Consider the following 18,583-nt stretch of genomic DNA (forward strand, 5'->3'; position numbering starts at 1 on the left):
CAGAACTTCCTTTTCAGTTAACACACTACATCTGTTACACAGGATCCTGTCAAGTATAATTCAAGAGAAATGGTAGAAAAATGAAAGGATGAAGTTAAAAATATACACCTAATTGTTCCCACACAATACTTATTCCCAAAGCTAAGTTACACCAGGGCTACAATAATTATGTCTACTTAGTGGAAATCATTTTTATTGCTTTGTTATAGAGCAGAAGGAAAGGGAGACCTAGGGCCAGGGACAAGGCTCCTAGGCCACGTCCACAGTACGTGGGACTGAACCCAGGCCACATAGCTGGACTCAGGCAGTGATGCAGTGATAACATGTTTGTTCAACACTTATCATATCTCTATGTATCTCAGTTACTCTTTACATGTTAGCAACAAAGGAGGAGCAAGCAGTAGTCCCCTCCCCGAAAGAGTATCTGCCATGGTTCTAACATGAAGGCTGCTTCATGCCACAGAGGAAGGTGATGGCTATCGCTGCTGACAGTTCGCAGACTGCCGTCACTGCCATGGGAAGACCACAGTAAACCCCCTTTCCCTTACTTATTTCAGGTGTTCTGGTAGGTGGACGTGAGTACATCCCCCTTGCCGAGGAGTGCTCAGAACAGTGTGTGGACCGCAGCCTGCCACAGCGAGGCGCGGTCACGTGTCTCACGCTTCTGTCCTGCCCATCAGTCATAACGCCTGCCATGGCGAAGTCACTAAACGTTCCCTGACCTGAATCGATTTCAACAGAGGCAGTGCCTGCTTTATTAAAAATATTCCTGGTTATCTACACCGTCCCAAAGTAGACCTGCTCTTTCTAGACTCAACTTTAGCTGTGAAGACCACTGTGTGACTGTTTCTCAACACTGGTAAGGGGGGAAAACTCCAAACTAAGAACATATCTTAGTTGTCTCCAAACTAACACAAGAAGAGCCAGCTAGAATGAAATGCTAACGACATACCATCTCCTAGAAAGTCTGGCCTGAACCATCCTCTAAACCAAGACCTGAATAAAGAACTACAAAAGTTCTGGGGGAGGACCTTCCTAAGTCTTACCTATTAGTTTAACAATTCCACTAAAATCTGGTGTATAGCTGCTACCACGCTAATTAAATTCTCATTTGAAAGAAGCCACGTTTTAATTGCAAATTCAAATACTGCGCTGACCTACAGCCTGTCAATGAGGTGCACGTAGCACTTCCCACCGCACAGCCCAGCACTGCTGAGTGCAGCCAAGGCGCTGCGCCCGCTCCAGAGCGGCTCCTCCGCGACCTGAAACCTCCGCCTGTTCACCGCCAGGCCCGCAAACTCATCCCACTTTCTGTTTGAGCCTGGCTCCACGTCACATCCAACACAAGGGGAATTAGCATGGTGCAGCACGGCACTGCCACACTCACCCGAGAGGCCAGGTAGGAAAATGGAGGCATGCGAGAAGCCGCCTGCTGGCCCGAGTGTCCTCCATGTCAGAGCATGTGTCAGAAGCGCCTTTGAGGCTGAGGACAGGAATGAGTATTTTAAGGATGGACTTCAAGGCCACGCTTGACTTTCAACAATTGCTTTGATTTATTTGTAACTATACTGGGGGAGGCTCTGCACATGCGCCTAGATGCCCTTGGAGCTCACAGGTGTGGGATCCCCCTGGAGCTAAGGTTACAGGGAGTTGTGAGCCACCAGGTACGGATGCTAGAACGGCACGCAGGTTTTGTAAGAACAGAATGAATTCTAACTGCTGAGCCATCTCTCTCCAGCCCTACAATCCCTGTATATCTTTCAGGATGCAGAGGAGTCACTTCACTTAGGAGCTTCCTGAGGCCACATACAGAGTCATCACAACATGGCTTGTAAGAGGAACCCTGTCATTTCTACTTCCACTTGAGCTGAAATAGCTGCTTCTGGTGTCAATTACCAGAACATGTATTTCAAAAGAAATAGACAGAAATGTGCCTTGCTATTCTCAGCATTCATACGGGAAACTTTTCTTCCCTACTGAACACTTCAATTTATAAGACTACAACTGCATCACAGCTACTTAGGGGCGAGTCTAAAAACCATTTCTTCAGTCCAACCCACATATTTATTTTAGCTTTGTAGAGAAAAAACTACTACCCCTCAATTTATTCTTAGCAAAATTAGTAATATCGTAGCCACATTAAGCAGAGGGAGGGGAAGTAATGACACTATCTTCTAGGCTTATAGTCTAATTGTTGCAACTAACCAAGTTAGCAATACACACACACACACACACACACACACACACACACACACACAGTATGGCAGGAAAATTTCAGTTTCTTCTGCTGAGTGTACATGACAAAACCAACCACTAAGGCATCCCATGAGAGGGTGGCCTCAATCTGACTTCTGTTCCCATGACCGTGTAAAAAGTCTCTGCATAACTAAGCTAACTGTCAACTATTTCATTGAATGTAATGGCTTCTGTCTTCTCTTAACAGCATGGGCTACATACTCAAAATGCATGGATTCAAATCCTCTTTTGCCATCTCCTAATATCGTCACCTTGGGCAAGTTATTCAGCCTGTGGGCCACTCAGTTTTCTGATATGTAACCACAGTTAGCAGCAGTGATGCCTCAGGCAGGCATAAGAATCACAGTATATGCAGCATGTAGACACTCATAACTAACCTTCCCAAGCAGTCAGCAACAGTCCCCAGTTCCTCCTCACATGTCTGCAGGTTGCATTAAACCAGCGATTCTCACCCTGTGGATCAAAACCTCTCTAGACGCTGCATGTCAGATGTCCTGCATATCAGATGATTACATTATGATTCAGAACAGCAGCAAAATTAGAATTATGAAATAGCAACAAAATAATTTTATGGTTGGGGGTCACCCCAACATGAGGAACTGTATTAAAGGGTCACAGCATTGGGAGGGCTGAGAACCACTGACCTAAACCTACCCTACTTTTCAGCTCAAATCAACAGTTTCTAAGAACTCTCTGCTAACAATACAAATAAATAAAAGCTCCATCTTTGGGCGTGAGATGGCTCAGCTGGGTAAAGTCACTCGCCACCAAGCCTGCTCACCTTCTACATGGTGAGAGAACTGACCCCTGTGGGTTCTTTTCTGATTTCCATAAGTGCTGTGGCACATACATACGCCCCATACACACAAATGAACAAATAAATGCCATTAAAAAATTAGAGCCTTGCCTTTGTCCTAAACCATTTAACAGAATGTATAGCAAAGCTTAGCATTTGACATTACCATATTAAACAGCAGAAGGTAATTTTTCATAGTTTCTTGTTAATTTTCTCCACAGCAGTTAGATAACTCTTCCTTATCAAGGAACCTGCACATTCTCGGGGCACTGAGCACCTATTCTTTACAGCAGAGACTTTGCCACAGCGCGTGGCCACAGCAGTGCGTGGCGAATCTCTGTGGAGGTTAACACGTGCCACACGTAGCAGACCGTTTGTCATCTCAGACAGATCTAGCCATGAATCCTTCAGACTGTCTCCAGTGATGATCAACACACACAATCAAAAGGCAAAGGAGAAAACACTTCCTGACTTCATTTTAAAATTTACTACAAGAATGTCTCGTCAAGAGACAAGCACATTCCTACACGTAATTGGAGTCACTGGCAGAACAGGAATGACATTCAAAGGAAGGAAATGAAGAGCCACGGCCCCCACTCCCATGCCAATCTGGAAATAATTAACAGGAAACTCCAGGAAGCCAGCAGTAGAGCCTGGCCCTCTGTGGAGGAGCAGCTCTTCACCACCGTGGAGGTGGTGGTGGAGGTGGTGGCCAGCAGGAACTGAGGGCCTGGTCTTTCTGAAACCTCCTGCCTCCAGCAGCAGTCCTTCCGGCTGTTAGCCAGGCAGGCTATCCTCACTCTCCTGTACACAAATCTTGCTGTGAGCACAGGCCACAGTATCTTTCTTACAAAGCCTGAACGCTGGCTTCTTCCTTTGGAATGACCTTCGGTAAAATGCAAATGCTCGATCGTAGGCTCTGGCTGAACAAGTAAGTTCAGTCTACACTCCTGGGTGAGCCAAACTGTCTCTGAATGTGTGGCCACCACACGCAGACACCAAAGGAAGCAGAAAACTGACACTTCCCACTTCTCCACAACGGGAAAAGTCGCCTCCTCCCCAGACGGAAAGCAAGTCCCTAGAAAGCTGAACACTGAGCAAGCTTCTCCAGGTACTTGAAAACAGGAGGAGCAGGACGCCTGGACTTCTGTGTGCCTCCAGCTTCTAAGAGGAAGTAAAGAGGGGTGGGCCCATAACTACACTAGATATCACCTCTCAGGCCAGGAGGAGTATACAGTTTTCTTTCTTCTTCTTTTTTTCTTTTCTAAGTCTCTGTGTCATTATTTGGGAGCTGTTGCCCCACAGTAAGTCTTGATTTACAACACACCATGACCACAACAACTCTTTTTTTTTTTTTTTTTTTTTTTTAATTGGCCTGCTCTTTGACCACCTCCCCCTGAGGGGGGAGCAGCCTTACCAGGCCACAGAAGATGACAATGCAGCCACTTCTGATGAGAACTAATAGTCTAAGATCAGAAAGAAGAGGAAGACCTTCCCTATCAATGGAAGGGGCATGCATGCAGAAAGCGGAGGAAGGGTGGGGTCGGGAGGGGAGGAGGGAGGGTCTTATGGGGGGTACAAAATGAATAAAGTGTAATTAATAATAATAATAAAAATATTTAAAAAAATTAAAATTGAAAAACAAAACAACAACAAAAAAGATTTGTTTTTATTTATCATGTATGCAATATTCTGTCTTCATGAACCAGAAGAGGGCACCAGATCTCATCACAGATGGTTGTGAGCCGCTATGTGGTTACTGGGAATTGAACTCAGGACCTCTGGAAGAGCAACCAGTGCTCTTACCCTCTAAGCCATCTCTCCAGACCCACAAAATGGAAGTATATCAGCAGCAGCTATTTTGTATGAAGATTTGGTAAATTTGGCTAATGTTGTTAATCTCTTATTCACACTGTGGTCCAAGAAAAACAGACCAGTGTGAACAGGAACACCCTGTTCTTCAATCAGTCAATACAAACATCAATTACCCTCACTTCTGAAATAGCTGGACTCATGATACTAGCAAAACATTCTTGCTTGCTTCTATTAAGATTACCCAAGTACCCATTTTTAGTTATGGTAAACTATGAACTATGGTAAGTCTAGAATTATGGCATAAGAAACTACATTTGGCTATTTTCATTTAGGTAAAGCAATTCTGTCTTATACCATTGGCCAAGAAATATATAATAAGTACCTGTACACCCAATTCAGACAGAACTGACCACCTACAAGGTTCAAATACTCAATAAGGTATTTGTTGAATGAAGAAAATGTTTATTTGTTCTCAAGCAACAAAATCAATTATGACAGCAAATTTAATCACACCGATCCTAACACTAAATATAAATGGTCTAATACACTAATTTAAAAGAGAAAAATTGTCAGCTTACATAAAAATGCAAAACCCATTTATATATCCTTACAAGAAACACACTGTCAGCAGAAAAGACAAAAATAAACACAAAGTGGCACATACTAAGCAAGTCTTAACCAAAAGAGAATTTCTTTGGAATTGGCTCTTGTCCCCATGGGTTTCACACACACACTGATTCAATCAGCTAGGGATTTAAAATGTTCAGGGGAAATGTACTGGAAATGTACTTTTAAATTTTTGTCCTTATTCTGTAAACATAATTGTTTACACAGGATTTACATTTCTTAAGTAATAGTCTCACCAGGACTGTGGCAAGCTGCAGTCTGGAAAGATCCACAGGTAAGGAACTGAGGCGAAACCTCTGGCTAAAGTGAAGATGTAAGGTCCTCAGGCCAAGAGCCAGCAGAGCCTAAGGCCAGCAACTGAAGGAGTGTGCTTCGAAGCTATACTGTCCTCTCCCAGGTGGCCGTCCCGGTGAGAATGCAGCCTTGACCGCATCAGGGGTACTGCAGCCTCAGACAAGATCTTGAGCCAGAGCTACTCACTCAAGCAGGCCTCGTGTTCAGACACAGAGAAATGGATGGCGTCAGTGTTTGCTCCCTGAAGCTACACTGTGTGAGGTCACACTGTTGTTCTAGCCAGTAAAAGCTAACAGATCTTACCCAGACTTACAAAAGGATGGCAAAGCAACTTATTTACTGAGAATATATTAAAAAACAAGTGACAATAGTGAACAAAACCAGACTTACATAAGGGCTTAATTTCCTCAATGTGGAGTCCAGAGGTGAAGTGGTCTAAGACTTGCACAGCTCAAAATGCTTTCAGAGACCTAAGATCTTTCGCTTAGCCCACTGACCGGAACAAGTCGACCCTCATGCTTCTTCACACATATAATTTTTCCTCATATATATAATTAAATATATATTTAATATTTAAACTATATACATGATCAAAGAAGAACCATGCTTTCTATGCCATTTCTTTCATCTGGTCACTCAGAAATATACTGTTTCAGCTATGGTTACTGTTGCTTGCTGCCTCACATTATTTTTATCCATGTACCCACCACAGTCCACTCTCCCTTCCACAAATATACGAGGCTCCCTTTGATACGCCACATCTCTGATGGAAACACTGATTGATATTCTGTGCCCTGTCAGCTTTTGACTGACATTTGGTCTATTTCACTGTCCTGACTGCCACATCTCATTTGTTGCAACAGAAGATATATTGACTGGGGTTTTGCCTCCCACCTGTCTTATGACAGGGTCCTGAGATGCTCACCAAAGACACTGACACAATTCAAAGACTGCTAAGGAAACATCTCCCAAACTGATGAGATACCTGTAACACGTCTTCAAAACATGGCCTCAGTCTTCCTTACAATCTAATCTTTCGGCTTTTCCTGATATGCAACCTAACCTCATGCTTCTAGTTTAGCAATTACGTATGGTCATTGTCAGAGAGAGAGAGAGAGATTGATGGAAAGAGATGTCCCTTTATAAAGACAAAACTTTTCCAGGAACTCTGAAGCTAGTGTTCCACTCATATCACCTAGGAACATTAGCATGTTTTGGACGCACTGTTCCCTCAACAGCGTACAAGCCTCACTAGTAAAGACAGAGTCGATCATGCTTACTACAGGACAGCCACAGCATACCTCAAAGCACACACTGCATTTGCGGTGAGACCATAATACACACATCAAGAAGAACAAGTGCCTGTGAGCCAGGTAGTCTGAGAAGGTGTGAGACTCTGGCTAAGAACAGATGAAGAAAAACTAAATTCACAAAAGTGATAAGAAACAAAAATCAAGACAGGAAAATGCAGTAAGGTTTAAAAAAATAACCATGTGTCATAGTTTAGACCTTGCCATGTGCTAAAGGTTTGGATTGAAGGTGGGGACCTGTAATAGGTGGGGCCTAATGGAAGGAAATGATGTCACTGAGTACCCTCCAAAAGCATTGTGGGCCCAGGCCTTTCCTCTTCTGTTTGTTCCCTGACTCCTGATGCAGTTTTGCCGTAGATATGTAGGATCATAAACCATGTGTTGTTTTGTAGCTGGCTTATTCACTCAGCATATCCTCAGGGTTCATCCATACTGCATTGTGTCTCAGAATTTATTCCTTTCTAGATGAATAATAGCCAATTTCAATATTCCCTTGGGAGACATGTGGGTAGCTGCCACATGTGAGAATTCTGCTCTAACCACGGATTACCGTGTTCACTATGATATTTTCAAGTCTTTGGCTACAACCAACAGATGCACTTGCTCAGTCACATACATATTCTCTGTGGTGTCTGAGGAACTAACATACGGCTTCTACAGCGGCTGCACCACGGGATGAGCTGTCTTCCTGACGCTGTGTAACAGACCCAGCAGACACAACTTTAGGAGGAAAGACTAATATGGGCTCACAGTTTGGTGGGTTTCTGTCCACTGTGGTAGGGAAGGCGTGGCACAGTTGCTCACTTCATGGTGGCCGGAGGCTTGTCACACCATAGCACGATAGAAAGCAGAGAACGAGGCTGAACCCGGAACTCACACGACCTTCAAAGTCTCTTCCTCCTAAGGTTACAGCTTCCCACAGGACTCTGGCAGCTAAGGAACAAGTGTTTTCATGTCCAAGTAATAATTGCCACTGCACAGCCCACTACTGCGCTCACATATGTACACACATAAGTGTGTAAGAGAAGGGAGAGCCAGAGCAGCAGTTCCCCTCTGGCCTCACACTTCCATATGCTGGGAATGCAGGCCTACGACCCGTTTTCCTTTTTCTTTTCCTGTTAGCTACTGCAGTGAGTATGAGTAGCTTCTTTTTCTTATGGTAACCCTATTTCTTTACCATGTAACTACAATAACCCCCAAGTCATGATTGTTGATTCTAGCCTCATCTGTTGGTCCATTCTGCATACTGTCATCAGAAAGGTACCTTTCACCATGTAACTTTACAGCTAAAAACCTTCACTTCCATCTCTTTTAAGAAGGGCTAAACATTCAACAAACATACCTCCAAAGTGTGGCCACAGCCTAAGCCAGGCGGTGGCAGGGAAACACTTACTCCCAGCACTCAGGAGACAGAGGCAGGCAAGCTCTGTCATTCCCACTCTGCTCATGAAAAAGCAGGACATCAAAAAGGAACAAAGGAGCTAAGAAAGCAGCAGCAGAAGTGGGTACTGTAACACCAGGACACTGCAGTAACTGCCTTCTGCAACAAAGCTGAAGAAACACTCCATGTGTGGGCTGAGGAGGCGACTCGGTGCTAAGAGCATTTGCTATGGCCCATCAGGACCTGGATTCAGATTCCCTAGTGCCACATAAAAAGCCAGGCATACCTATGTGGCCACACATACCTGTGAACCTAGGGGAGGGAGCACACAGGAACATCACTGTGGCCTGCCAGCTCAGCCAAACCCAGCAAGCTTCTGGTTCAGTAAGATGCTCAAGTCTCAAGGGACCAAAGTAGAAAGAAACAGAGGACACCCAACATCCTCCTGTGATACTTGCTGAAGAATGCGTGTACACACACAGAGCATACATACACACATCAGATTTTTTTTTTTTTAATTTTCAAATAAGTTTTAAAAAATGATGAATGTCCCTAATACAGCTGGGTATTTATCTTCATACATGTTTAAGTCTGGCAGGATAAAGGAAGGGACAGACCTGAATTAGCTGGACACAGCCAAGCTCAGAAGTACTGGAAAGAGGTCCATGCCAACCCAGGGCTCCCTCTGCATGACTGTATTTTAAGTTGATAATGTAACTGTACGTGCGTCTTCTAATTTCTGCCATCTCAATAAATAAACAACTGTTAAGCTGAGTTTGTGTTCATTAAGAGCTAATGCCGTTTCAGATATTTTGTTAAATCTCTGAGAACTGTAGGTGTGTTTAGATCGCACCCGCCCAACAGCTAACACCCTAAGCACATGCATACAACACAAGGAGTCGGCTTCAAAGAACCAGTCTCAAGCAATGCTAAGTGGTCATGATTCACAGGTACAGACTGTGCCATGGAAGCAAAAATGATGCTGTCATGCAGGATTCCCTAATCAAATGACAGAACAGAAGATATGCCAAAAAAGAATTCCAGACACAAAGTACAAAGATGCGGGGCGCACGCCTGCAATCCCAGCACTCAGCAGGCAAAGGCAGGATCTCTGTGAGTTCAAGGCCAGCCAGGTCTCCAAAGTGAGTCCAGGACAGCCAGGGCTACACAGAGAAACCAACACACAAACAAAAGAAAGTACAAAGACAACAGGAAATAGCAATGCCCATCTTAGCATTTTCAGAACTACAATCCTTCAACCATTGCACTGAAGCAGACAGGATTCAAGAGAAAATAAAAATAAAAACATGCAAGAATTTTACAAGTCAACACTGAAGAAATGGATGAAAAGACTGAGATAAATTACTCGGCCTCCCATACAGGTAGCATGCAAGCACAGGAGATGCTGCATACCAGGCATCAGGGCACTGCAAGCAGAAACAAGGAAACACCACTGTATGTTCGTAAAGTGGTAAGACAACCTTCACATCACCTAAGGCCCATGCCGTCACACAGTGACAGAACACTCAGCCTCTGTAGACAGAAATTCAAAATAATACATCTACACTGGAAGGCACGGGGTGATTTCTAAGAGACAGAACACACTCTTCATACAATCCAGAAATGATGATCCCACATAAATCGAAAGCATATACTACACAAAAACATGCATACAAAGGTGTAAGAGCAGATTTTTTCATAACCACCAAACCTGGAAGCAGCCAAGATGTCCAGTAGCTCAGTGGATATATTAAGATATATTTAATGTGGCAAAATTTATTCATCAGTAAGGAAAAAAATGAGCTATTGTAATGGAAGCTTTGGTTTCTTTGTAAACTCAGTTATGTTATGCAAATATTTTTGTTTTAATCCCAAGTGTGGGATTTTAGTCAGGCTTTAGTTTGTCCACAGCTGATAATTGTCTTGTGTGGGGCGTGGCCCTTGCCAGCTGGTAACGGCCTGCCTCTTGCAGCACGAAGAGGGGTGTGGTCTAGGGCTCTGAGGATGTAACTATGACAGCCCAGAGAGAGAAAGTGTGTTGGCACGTGGCAAGTGGCAGTTTGGAGAGACCAGAGACAGACAGTGTAGAAGTTTGGAGCAGACAGACAAAAAGAAACACTTCAGGGTGCAGAGGCTTGGAGGAGACCACTGGCTGTGTGTGCTGTTGACGGAAATCAATACAGCCCTAAAAGAGCCACTGACTTTAAAGAGCCGGGAGAAGAATTAAAAGGGTCTGTGCCCCTTCTCCCCACTAAGCTTCTCTCTCCTACTTAGGGTTGGGGAGCTGGAAGGGCGAGGCTTTAAGGAACTCCAATAAAAGTTTAAAAATGAGCACTACAAGCTATCAAGCCCCAAAAGATGCAGTGGAACCTCAAATGCATCTTGTTAAGTGCAAGAAGCCAAACTATGACGGCTCCATCACGTATGATTTCAGTCATGTAAAAGTTTGAAAAAGTAAAACTATACAGACATAAAAGAGCAGCTGACTGAAGAGGACTGAAACGTGAAGGCAGCCTGGGTTACATAAAGAGCCTGTCTTAACAAGAGAAAGACCAGCAGTTCCTGGGAGCTGAAGGGTTGGAAGGATGAATAAGTAGAGTAAGGCGGAGTCTTAGGCAGTGAAAGTACTGTGTCCGACACTGTAACTGTGGACACATGTCACTACCCATTTGCCCAAATCTCTAGGTTGGTAGCACACTCGTACAATCCCAACACTAGGGAGATGAAGGCAGAATAGTCATGAGTCCAAAGTCCTCCGCAAGTGCAAAGCAAGCTTGTGGCTGCCTAAGCTACATTAGAGCTTGTCTCAAAAACAAACAAAAAAGCAAAAAGCAAAACAACAACAATAAAAGAAAAGCTCACAGTAAAACAAAGCACAAGGGCCTGACTCAAGCCACAGAACCATGTGAAAGTAATGCCAAGCACGGCAGTGCACGCCTGTGAGCCTGGCACTGTGCGGGGAAGCCAGGATGGTGCCAGGGACTCTGGGCCAGCCAGTCTAGCTTAATTACTGAAATCTAGTCAATAACTGCCATCTCGATAGGAGGTGACAGCATTCTTGAGGACACCAAAGGTTGTCCTCCCATCTACACACACACATGCACACATGCGCACACACATCTCTGCACATAGGTCCATGCACACACATGACCACAGGCACAAATACCTACACCCTTCCCATACACACATGAAAGAAAAACAGCTGACACTGAGCCCCCGGACCTAGCAGGCTCTGGCTAACAAGATATCAGGACTGGCTTACCAGCTGTTCTGCACAGATAACCCTAACATACATGACACCAGCAACAGGGGCTTATGGGAGCTGGGGTGGGAAGGAGACAGATTAGAGTTCTCTCCACTTTCCCCTCAAGTTTCTTAGAAACCAGATCTAAATGTGCCCTTTCTAAGAGGGAAGCGAAAGATGGGGTATTCTAGGCCATTTTACGGTTTTATGTTGTGATGTCTGAGGTGTTCAGGAGCGAAACCCAGGGCCTTGTGCAAGCTAGGGAAGCACTCTACCACTGAGCTACACCCCTAGACATACTGCTTATGAGGAAAAGATGTTACTTTTCCTTAGGCTTTGAGCCCAAATAATAGCGTGTGTGTAAAGTTGAAGGGAAACTGCTGAATGGGAAAGTCTTAAGAAAAACACTGTGTCCCAAGCACACCTATGGTGACGTACCTGAGAGTTCAGCACCTCCAGCTTGCGCTTCCGGGCATGAAGAGCTTTGCTCGGAAAAGCCCAATAGTAGTTTGAAGTTCCAATCCTCTCGCAGTCAACCATCCCATCATCTACCAAGCTTTGAAGGACTTCTTTCACCGACATAGCAGCTGGGGAGAAACGTGTACAGACTCTGTGGTAAGCTGCATCCTAAGTGAAATTCGAGAGCAAGCTACTGGAGGGATGCTTGCAACGCATATACAACTCAGAGCTAAGAAGAAACAAGTGTATCAACAGGCACCCACACTGCATAAAACTCAAGGTGACCGGGCTCAGAAAGGCAAACACCACGTGCCCTTCCTTACACACAGACCTTACGTGCTCATGTGAAGTGGAAGTGGGCAGGGTCATGGAACTGGAAAGGGCTGTGAGAGAAGAAAAAGAGGCTTTAGGAAAGGAGGCACACAGTGACAGGGGTGGAGCATGCTTAGGATTCTGAGGGTGACTGAGAGGGTGAGGGAAAGGGAAGACAACCAAAATGGAGTACCTATTACAGCACCACAAGGACGCCTGTTGCTTTGTGTGCTAAATTAAATATAAATAAGCTTCTACAAGTACTGACGGTCCATATATTTCAACTATTATTTGTTTTTTGTAGTACTAGGGTTAGACACTGCTTTGAACATGCTAGGTAAGTGCTCTATCGCTGAGGTCCACACTAGCCTTTCCAACCCCACTCTGAAAACAAACAAAACAAACAGTGTAATTCCTAGGCCACCAAATTAAGACATTAAAAGACAAAGGAAAGGATTTAAGGAAACCAGTATTCTCAACATGGGTGTAAAATATAGCAGTATGTATCTACAACTTTAGATATATGCTTTTCCTTTTTGAAGAAATTTCACTTGTATAAACTCAGCCACAGAGCAGAAAGATGGACATACATATTTGTCAATGCATTTTTATCAATAACAAAGGCAACTGGAAACTAGCCCAATAACTGTATTTTAAAAAACACAATGCAATGTTATAAAACAATTGTAATGATATGGGTAAGTACATGGTGCATTGTATAGAACGTATAATACAGAAGAATGAAAAAAACAATTACATCAATGTAGCAGTAGTCTGGATGGCAGATAAAATGTGATTTTTACTTTCTTATTTTTTTCCCACAAAATAAACATGTATTACTTTCAGCTAAGAAAACTAAAAGTTGTGAAAAATGAAACAATAAAGAAGTAAATCAGTTCCAATATTTAGGGTTAAGATTTAAAATCAGAATCTATTAGAATGTTTACTTTTCTTTGTACCAAAAACTTTATCTCTATTTTAATGTCCATTTAAATTTTTCCTAGAGCAGATCTCTAGCTATAAAATTTACTTAAAATTTAAAGATCTAGTATATAAAATTGACACCAAATGTGCAAAACACTCAACCCTACTCAAAAGTACAAACTGGAATGGAAGTCAAAGGATTCTAAAAATAAAAAGAGTCATGGTGAAGCTCACTGACAAAGCCCTGGGAACTGGTCAAGCCTTCCCTGAAAATAATTTAAGAATACATATTCAAACTCTGAGAACTACATAAGCCTTTACTTTCTATTTCACTTGTGCAGATATGGTCTAATGAGTAACATGAACAGTGGAGAAACATTGATGGACAGACTTTTGGTTTGCTCAGGTTCCATAACCAAACCTCATAGAACAGGCACGTAAACTGTATGTAAACCACCAGACAGCACTGGCTTAAGAGGGATGAGGCCCTGTGTTCACTCCCCATTCCCATAGTCCTGGCAACCAGGATGTGACAGCACCCAACTCAGTTATTGGTGAGGACACTTTGCCTGTTTTGCACATAGCCTGTGTTGTCATTATGGGTGGCCTTTCCACAGGACACATGCACAAAGATACCCGCCTCTTTCTCTCTCTCCCTCTCTCTCCCCCATTCCTAAGATCAGAGTCCCCCTCTCAGAACCTCACACGATCATTTGTTTCGGCATTCGACTGTGACAGTCCCTTACCATGCAGCTCAAGCTAACTCAAACTCATGATTTTCCAAGTGCGGAGACTGCAAACACGTATCACCGCACTCAGCTTTTAAATCAATGCCCTGACAAAGATCCGATTTCCAGAAGGGCTGGAGGTTCAACACCTGAATAAGGAAGAGCACAGCTCAATCCAGAGCAGAGAGCATGCCAGCTACACAAAATTGTTAGCAGCAGTGTGCGCAGTGGCTCCAGACCTTCCTAACGCTGCGATATGCTGCGATCCTTTCATATCATTACTTATGTTGTGGTGACCCCAGCCATAACGTTATTTTTGTTGCTACTTCGTAACTTTAACTTTGCTGCTGTTCTGACTCATAATGTAAACATCTGATATGCAGGCGTGTGACCCCTGTGAAAGGGTCATTCGCCCCCAAAGGGCCCATGGCCCACAGGTTGAGTAGCACCGGCCTAGACAGTCAACCACAGGTAACCGACTAGGCAGGTTTGATCAGTAGTCACATGATGTAACTCAGCTTCCAAAGCAAGTGCATCCACATGCAAATGACACGCTCTAAGAAGAAGGTGCACAGCTAGGGTGCAGCTCAGTTGTAGCGTACCAGCCTGGCAGACTGTGAGCCCTGGGTCACTCCTCAGCACACTCACTGCCCGGCCACACACACAGAACTGCATAAGGAGTGTAATTCTCTGTCAGAACGACAGGTCTTTACATACATACACTGACCAAAAAAAACCTTCAAAATGTACCAAAATGCTTACAGTGGTGACTGGAGAACAGAAAAATTACAATTTTCTTCTTCCTTAGCTCAGTGATGGGGGCTGCTCTGTTCTACCTGTCTTTCCTGAATAGAAACCTCTGAAACTGAGCAAAAATGAATCCCTCTTTGAAGTTCTGTCAGGTGCTCTATGAAAGCAAGGGAAGTCTGACTAACAAACAAATGTAATTAAAAATAAAGATCTCAAGATGAAATCGCCCTGGGTATACAATCGGCCCAAGGTCAATGTTTGTCATAGAGAAAAGGGAGAAAGAACAGAGAAAAGAAGGATGGTGGGAGATGGTGCCAAGAAGGGACCAGGCATACAGTGCTGGCAGCCAGTGGGTCCTAGGAGGGAAAGAAAGGGTCCTTCACTCTCCTGGGGACCAGCCGTGCCTGCACCATCATGGCAGCCTTCTGCCTCTAAGGCTGAGAGAAAATAAATTCTTTCAGCTATCAAATTCACGGTAAATTGTTAATATGGCCTCAGGAAACAAATACACAATGTATGGATATCAAATCACATTTGACAAATGCTACAAAATAAATGAAACACTCTTTACTTCTTCTGAAATAAACTATAAAACAAGAGTGCATATGGGTAAAGGAGTGTGTAAACATATGTGTGTATTCCCTTTCAATGTTCCAGGGCAGTGTCCAAACACAGGAACTGCAATGATGGGCTTTTACAAACATATTCATTTCTAGATGCATGCATTGTCCAAAAAGGAAAAGAACACTGCAGAAAAGACGGAGTCCAGGGTATCCAAGTCTCGCTACCCAAGACTCTTTAATACTTACTGATGCCTTTCTCTCTGGGAGCAAGCTTCTCCAGGTCTCTTAGTTGGAATACATCTTTCTAGATAAAAGGGTTTAAAAAGAAGAAAACACATAATTACTTTCTACTGTGTATTTAATTTACCACAGTCACGTTCCTAAAACATCATCAAACAGTTATGTCTACAAATAATAATGTCCTAGAGCTGAGCATCTCAGAACTAGAAGAAACCATGTGTCTCATTCAGTGCCATCCGTGGCACAGAAGACAGACATACTGCCACAGGGGCACAGTGGTCTCTTCATGGCTGGAACAGCAAAAACAGGGACCGTCTTCTCAGCCAAGCAGGAAACCTGTGCCGTCAGATAATGATGCTCTGACACTCTCATGTCAAGGAAACCAAAATCAGGGGTCTGGAGAGATGGCTCTGTGGTTAAAAGCACTGCTCTTACAGAGGCCCTAATTTAGTTCCCAATATGCACATGGTAGTTCAGGACATCTGGTGTCCCCTTCTGGCATCTGTGGGCACCAGGCACACACATGGTACACACACACACACACACACACACACACATATATGAAGACTAACACTCCTACACATAAACTTTTGACATAATAAATCTTAAAAAGCAAAAAACAAAAAAACAGGCTTGTGATGGGAGGATTGCCTAGGCCCAGAATTGTGAAGCCAGCCTGGGAAATGTAACTAGGTCATATCATATGGGAAGAAAAAAGGAAATGAGAGAGAAAGAGAACCAGAAGAAAGAGAAAGAGGGAAGAGTGCTTTACTTGGTATGTATCATGCTCCACAGATTCACCAGCTGTAACTAAAAGCTACAGACAACTGTCACAGTTGGTTTTTATCTAAGGCTTTATGAAGCGTTCACTCCACATGACAGAAAACTGTCCAGCTCATGCTGTGTCTCAATAACTCATACACACACATATACACTTAATACATACAGAGCAGAACAGTATGGAAAAAATCCATAGTGTTTCATCTGGTGGCAGGCGACAACACTCTTGCGGACTGCTCTTTCTTGTTAAGTGGTGAGAAGCTCTTAGCCAGGGAACATGAGGCAGTTTGGAAAGACTACAACATTCAATAATTAGAAGCACCCCCACTGTGACAGGATAGAGGTCTCTGAATGGAAACTACATCTCAACAAAGTTCAAGGCCTCTGCTCATCCAAACAGACATGTTAAGAAAGTGAGGAGACAGATAACGCCTAAGAGAGCTGTCGTCATTACAAATGTTTTGAGAAGATTTCCAAAGTATTATCATGATTAGAAGCGGCATGGTACACAGTGCGTACCCAGCACCCGTGACTAGAGACAGGAGGGTTCACGGTGCTTACCCAGCATCCGTGACTACAACCAGCATCCATGACTAGAGACAGCATGGTGGTGTTACACATTCACCACTGTGACTGAGAAAACCGACTATAAAACATAACCCTACCATTAATGTGCAGAATCATACTGCAATATTTTTTCAGAGTCTGCATTTTCTACTTCACACCATATAGTGAGCATTTAGTCATGACACTGTCTTTGAGAAGGGCCACATTCTATAACTGACAGTATAGTAGCCATGTTTGAATTTGCTGGTGTTTTACTTGTCAACAATGGAATTAGAATCTACATTCCAAAAACTGAATTCCAGAATCCATGCTTTTCACCTTGGACTATAATATTGATTTGTTCTGAATTGCTGAATGGCTGATGTCTAATACTCACCAACACCTGGCATCACTCTAGATCTCAGATATGTTGTCTTACTCAGGAGAAAACAGACCCAATGTTTTCCGCTGTTTCCAAAGTTCACTGTTACACTTTTCAATTCCATCCCCCAAACTAACAGACTAAATAAAAGGCAACATATTGTATCATAATGTAGAGACTGAAAAGGAATACCTGAACTTAATGAAACAACTAATAGAACTAATTATTGGCTCTGCAGAAAAAAAAACCCAGTATTGAGCATCTTTAGGTGGCTAGTCTTCAGTGTTAGTCTTTAGTGTCAAAATGCCACTCAAGGGAGAAGGTAAACATTTTTAAACCAGAAATGGTCAACTTTGGTATCTGAGAAAATTAATATTGAAAGGATAAAATCATTTCACTGGCTACTTTCCTTGGGTTTCTACTGCCTGGAAGAAATTAAAATTGTTCTTGTTCTACGATCACAGAAAAAAAAAAAAAAATTCAACTCAGCTGAAGAAAAAAACTGAAACGCAAACTTCATCTTCTGACTGGTAGTCTTGCACTGGCTCTAAAACCATAAAGGTTAGACCTAGACTTTCTAAAGTCCTCAGAACACTTGGACCGCTTTATTGAGCATCTGCATTGTCACATGAAAAAAAAAAATGTGGGCAAGGTAAAATTTTATTTTATCATTTGTCTCATCTGCTCAGGATGAAAATAGCCAGTGGGCTAAAGGCCCTCCTGAGGCACAAGAAGAACTGGAGAGGGGTGGGGTGGGGGGAAATAAAAGGCCTGTTTAGACTTGTTTCTTTATGAAAGAAAGCCACAGACAGAACATGGTAAATAAAGCAGCGTCTAGGGCCTGGAATTGTACTCTGACTTATGAATCAGAAACTTGACTTCCTCCTAGTGACTGACGCAGACATCTGGAATAAATGGAGGGTATCATCATAAATGCTATGCTGTAGACATGTGCGTAAACACAGAGAAGCAGGGTTTTGTGATCCCGACTAAACCAGGTGACCCTTCTTGTTTAAACCCCACTAATGTCTACTCCTGTCTTCTGAGATACTGGGGAGGCTCTTTAGGCACTGTCTCAGGAGTCCTCAGCGGTAGCCGATGGCCCCAAGACTGACCTCACAGGACTGTACCGGAGTCCTACATACATGCCTGGGCACAGCCGGCATCCAGACAGCA

The 18,583-nt window shown here is 43.4% G+C and overlaps 1 protein-coding gene across 4 annotated transcripts in view; it reads right to left on the minus strand.

Moving 5' to 3' along the window:
- Mnd1 (meiotic nuclear divisions 1) overlaps positions 1-18,583 on the minus strand; it is a 61,091-nt gene that overhangs the window by 35,415 nt on the left and 7,093 nt on the right. For all 4 annotated transcript variants that reach the window (XM_055596593.1, XM_055596595.1, XM_055596592.1 and 1 more), the window contains exons 3-4: positions 15,706-15,763; positions 12,162-12,310 (exon numbers count right to left, since the gene is read on the minus strand). In XM_055596593.1, coding sequence (XP_055452568.1) covers positions 12,162-12,310; positions 15,706-15,763 — 207 coding nt within the window. The remainder of the gene's footprint in view (positions 1-12,161; positions 12,311-15,705; positions 15,764-18,583) is intronic.

The sequence above is a fragment of the Psammomys obesus genome, unplaced genomic scaffold (genome assembly GCF_907164565.1).
Source record: "Psammomys obesus unplaced genomic scaffold, mPsaObe1.curated_primary_1811, whole genome shotgun sequence".
In the NCBI taxonomy this organism is placed as follows: domain Eukaryota; kingdom Metazoa; phylum Chordata; class Mammalia; order Rodentia; family Muridae; genus Psammomys; species Psammomys obesus.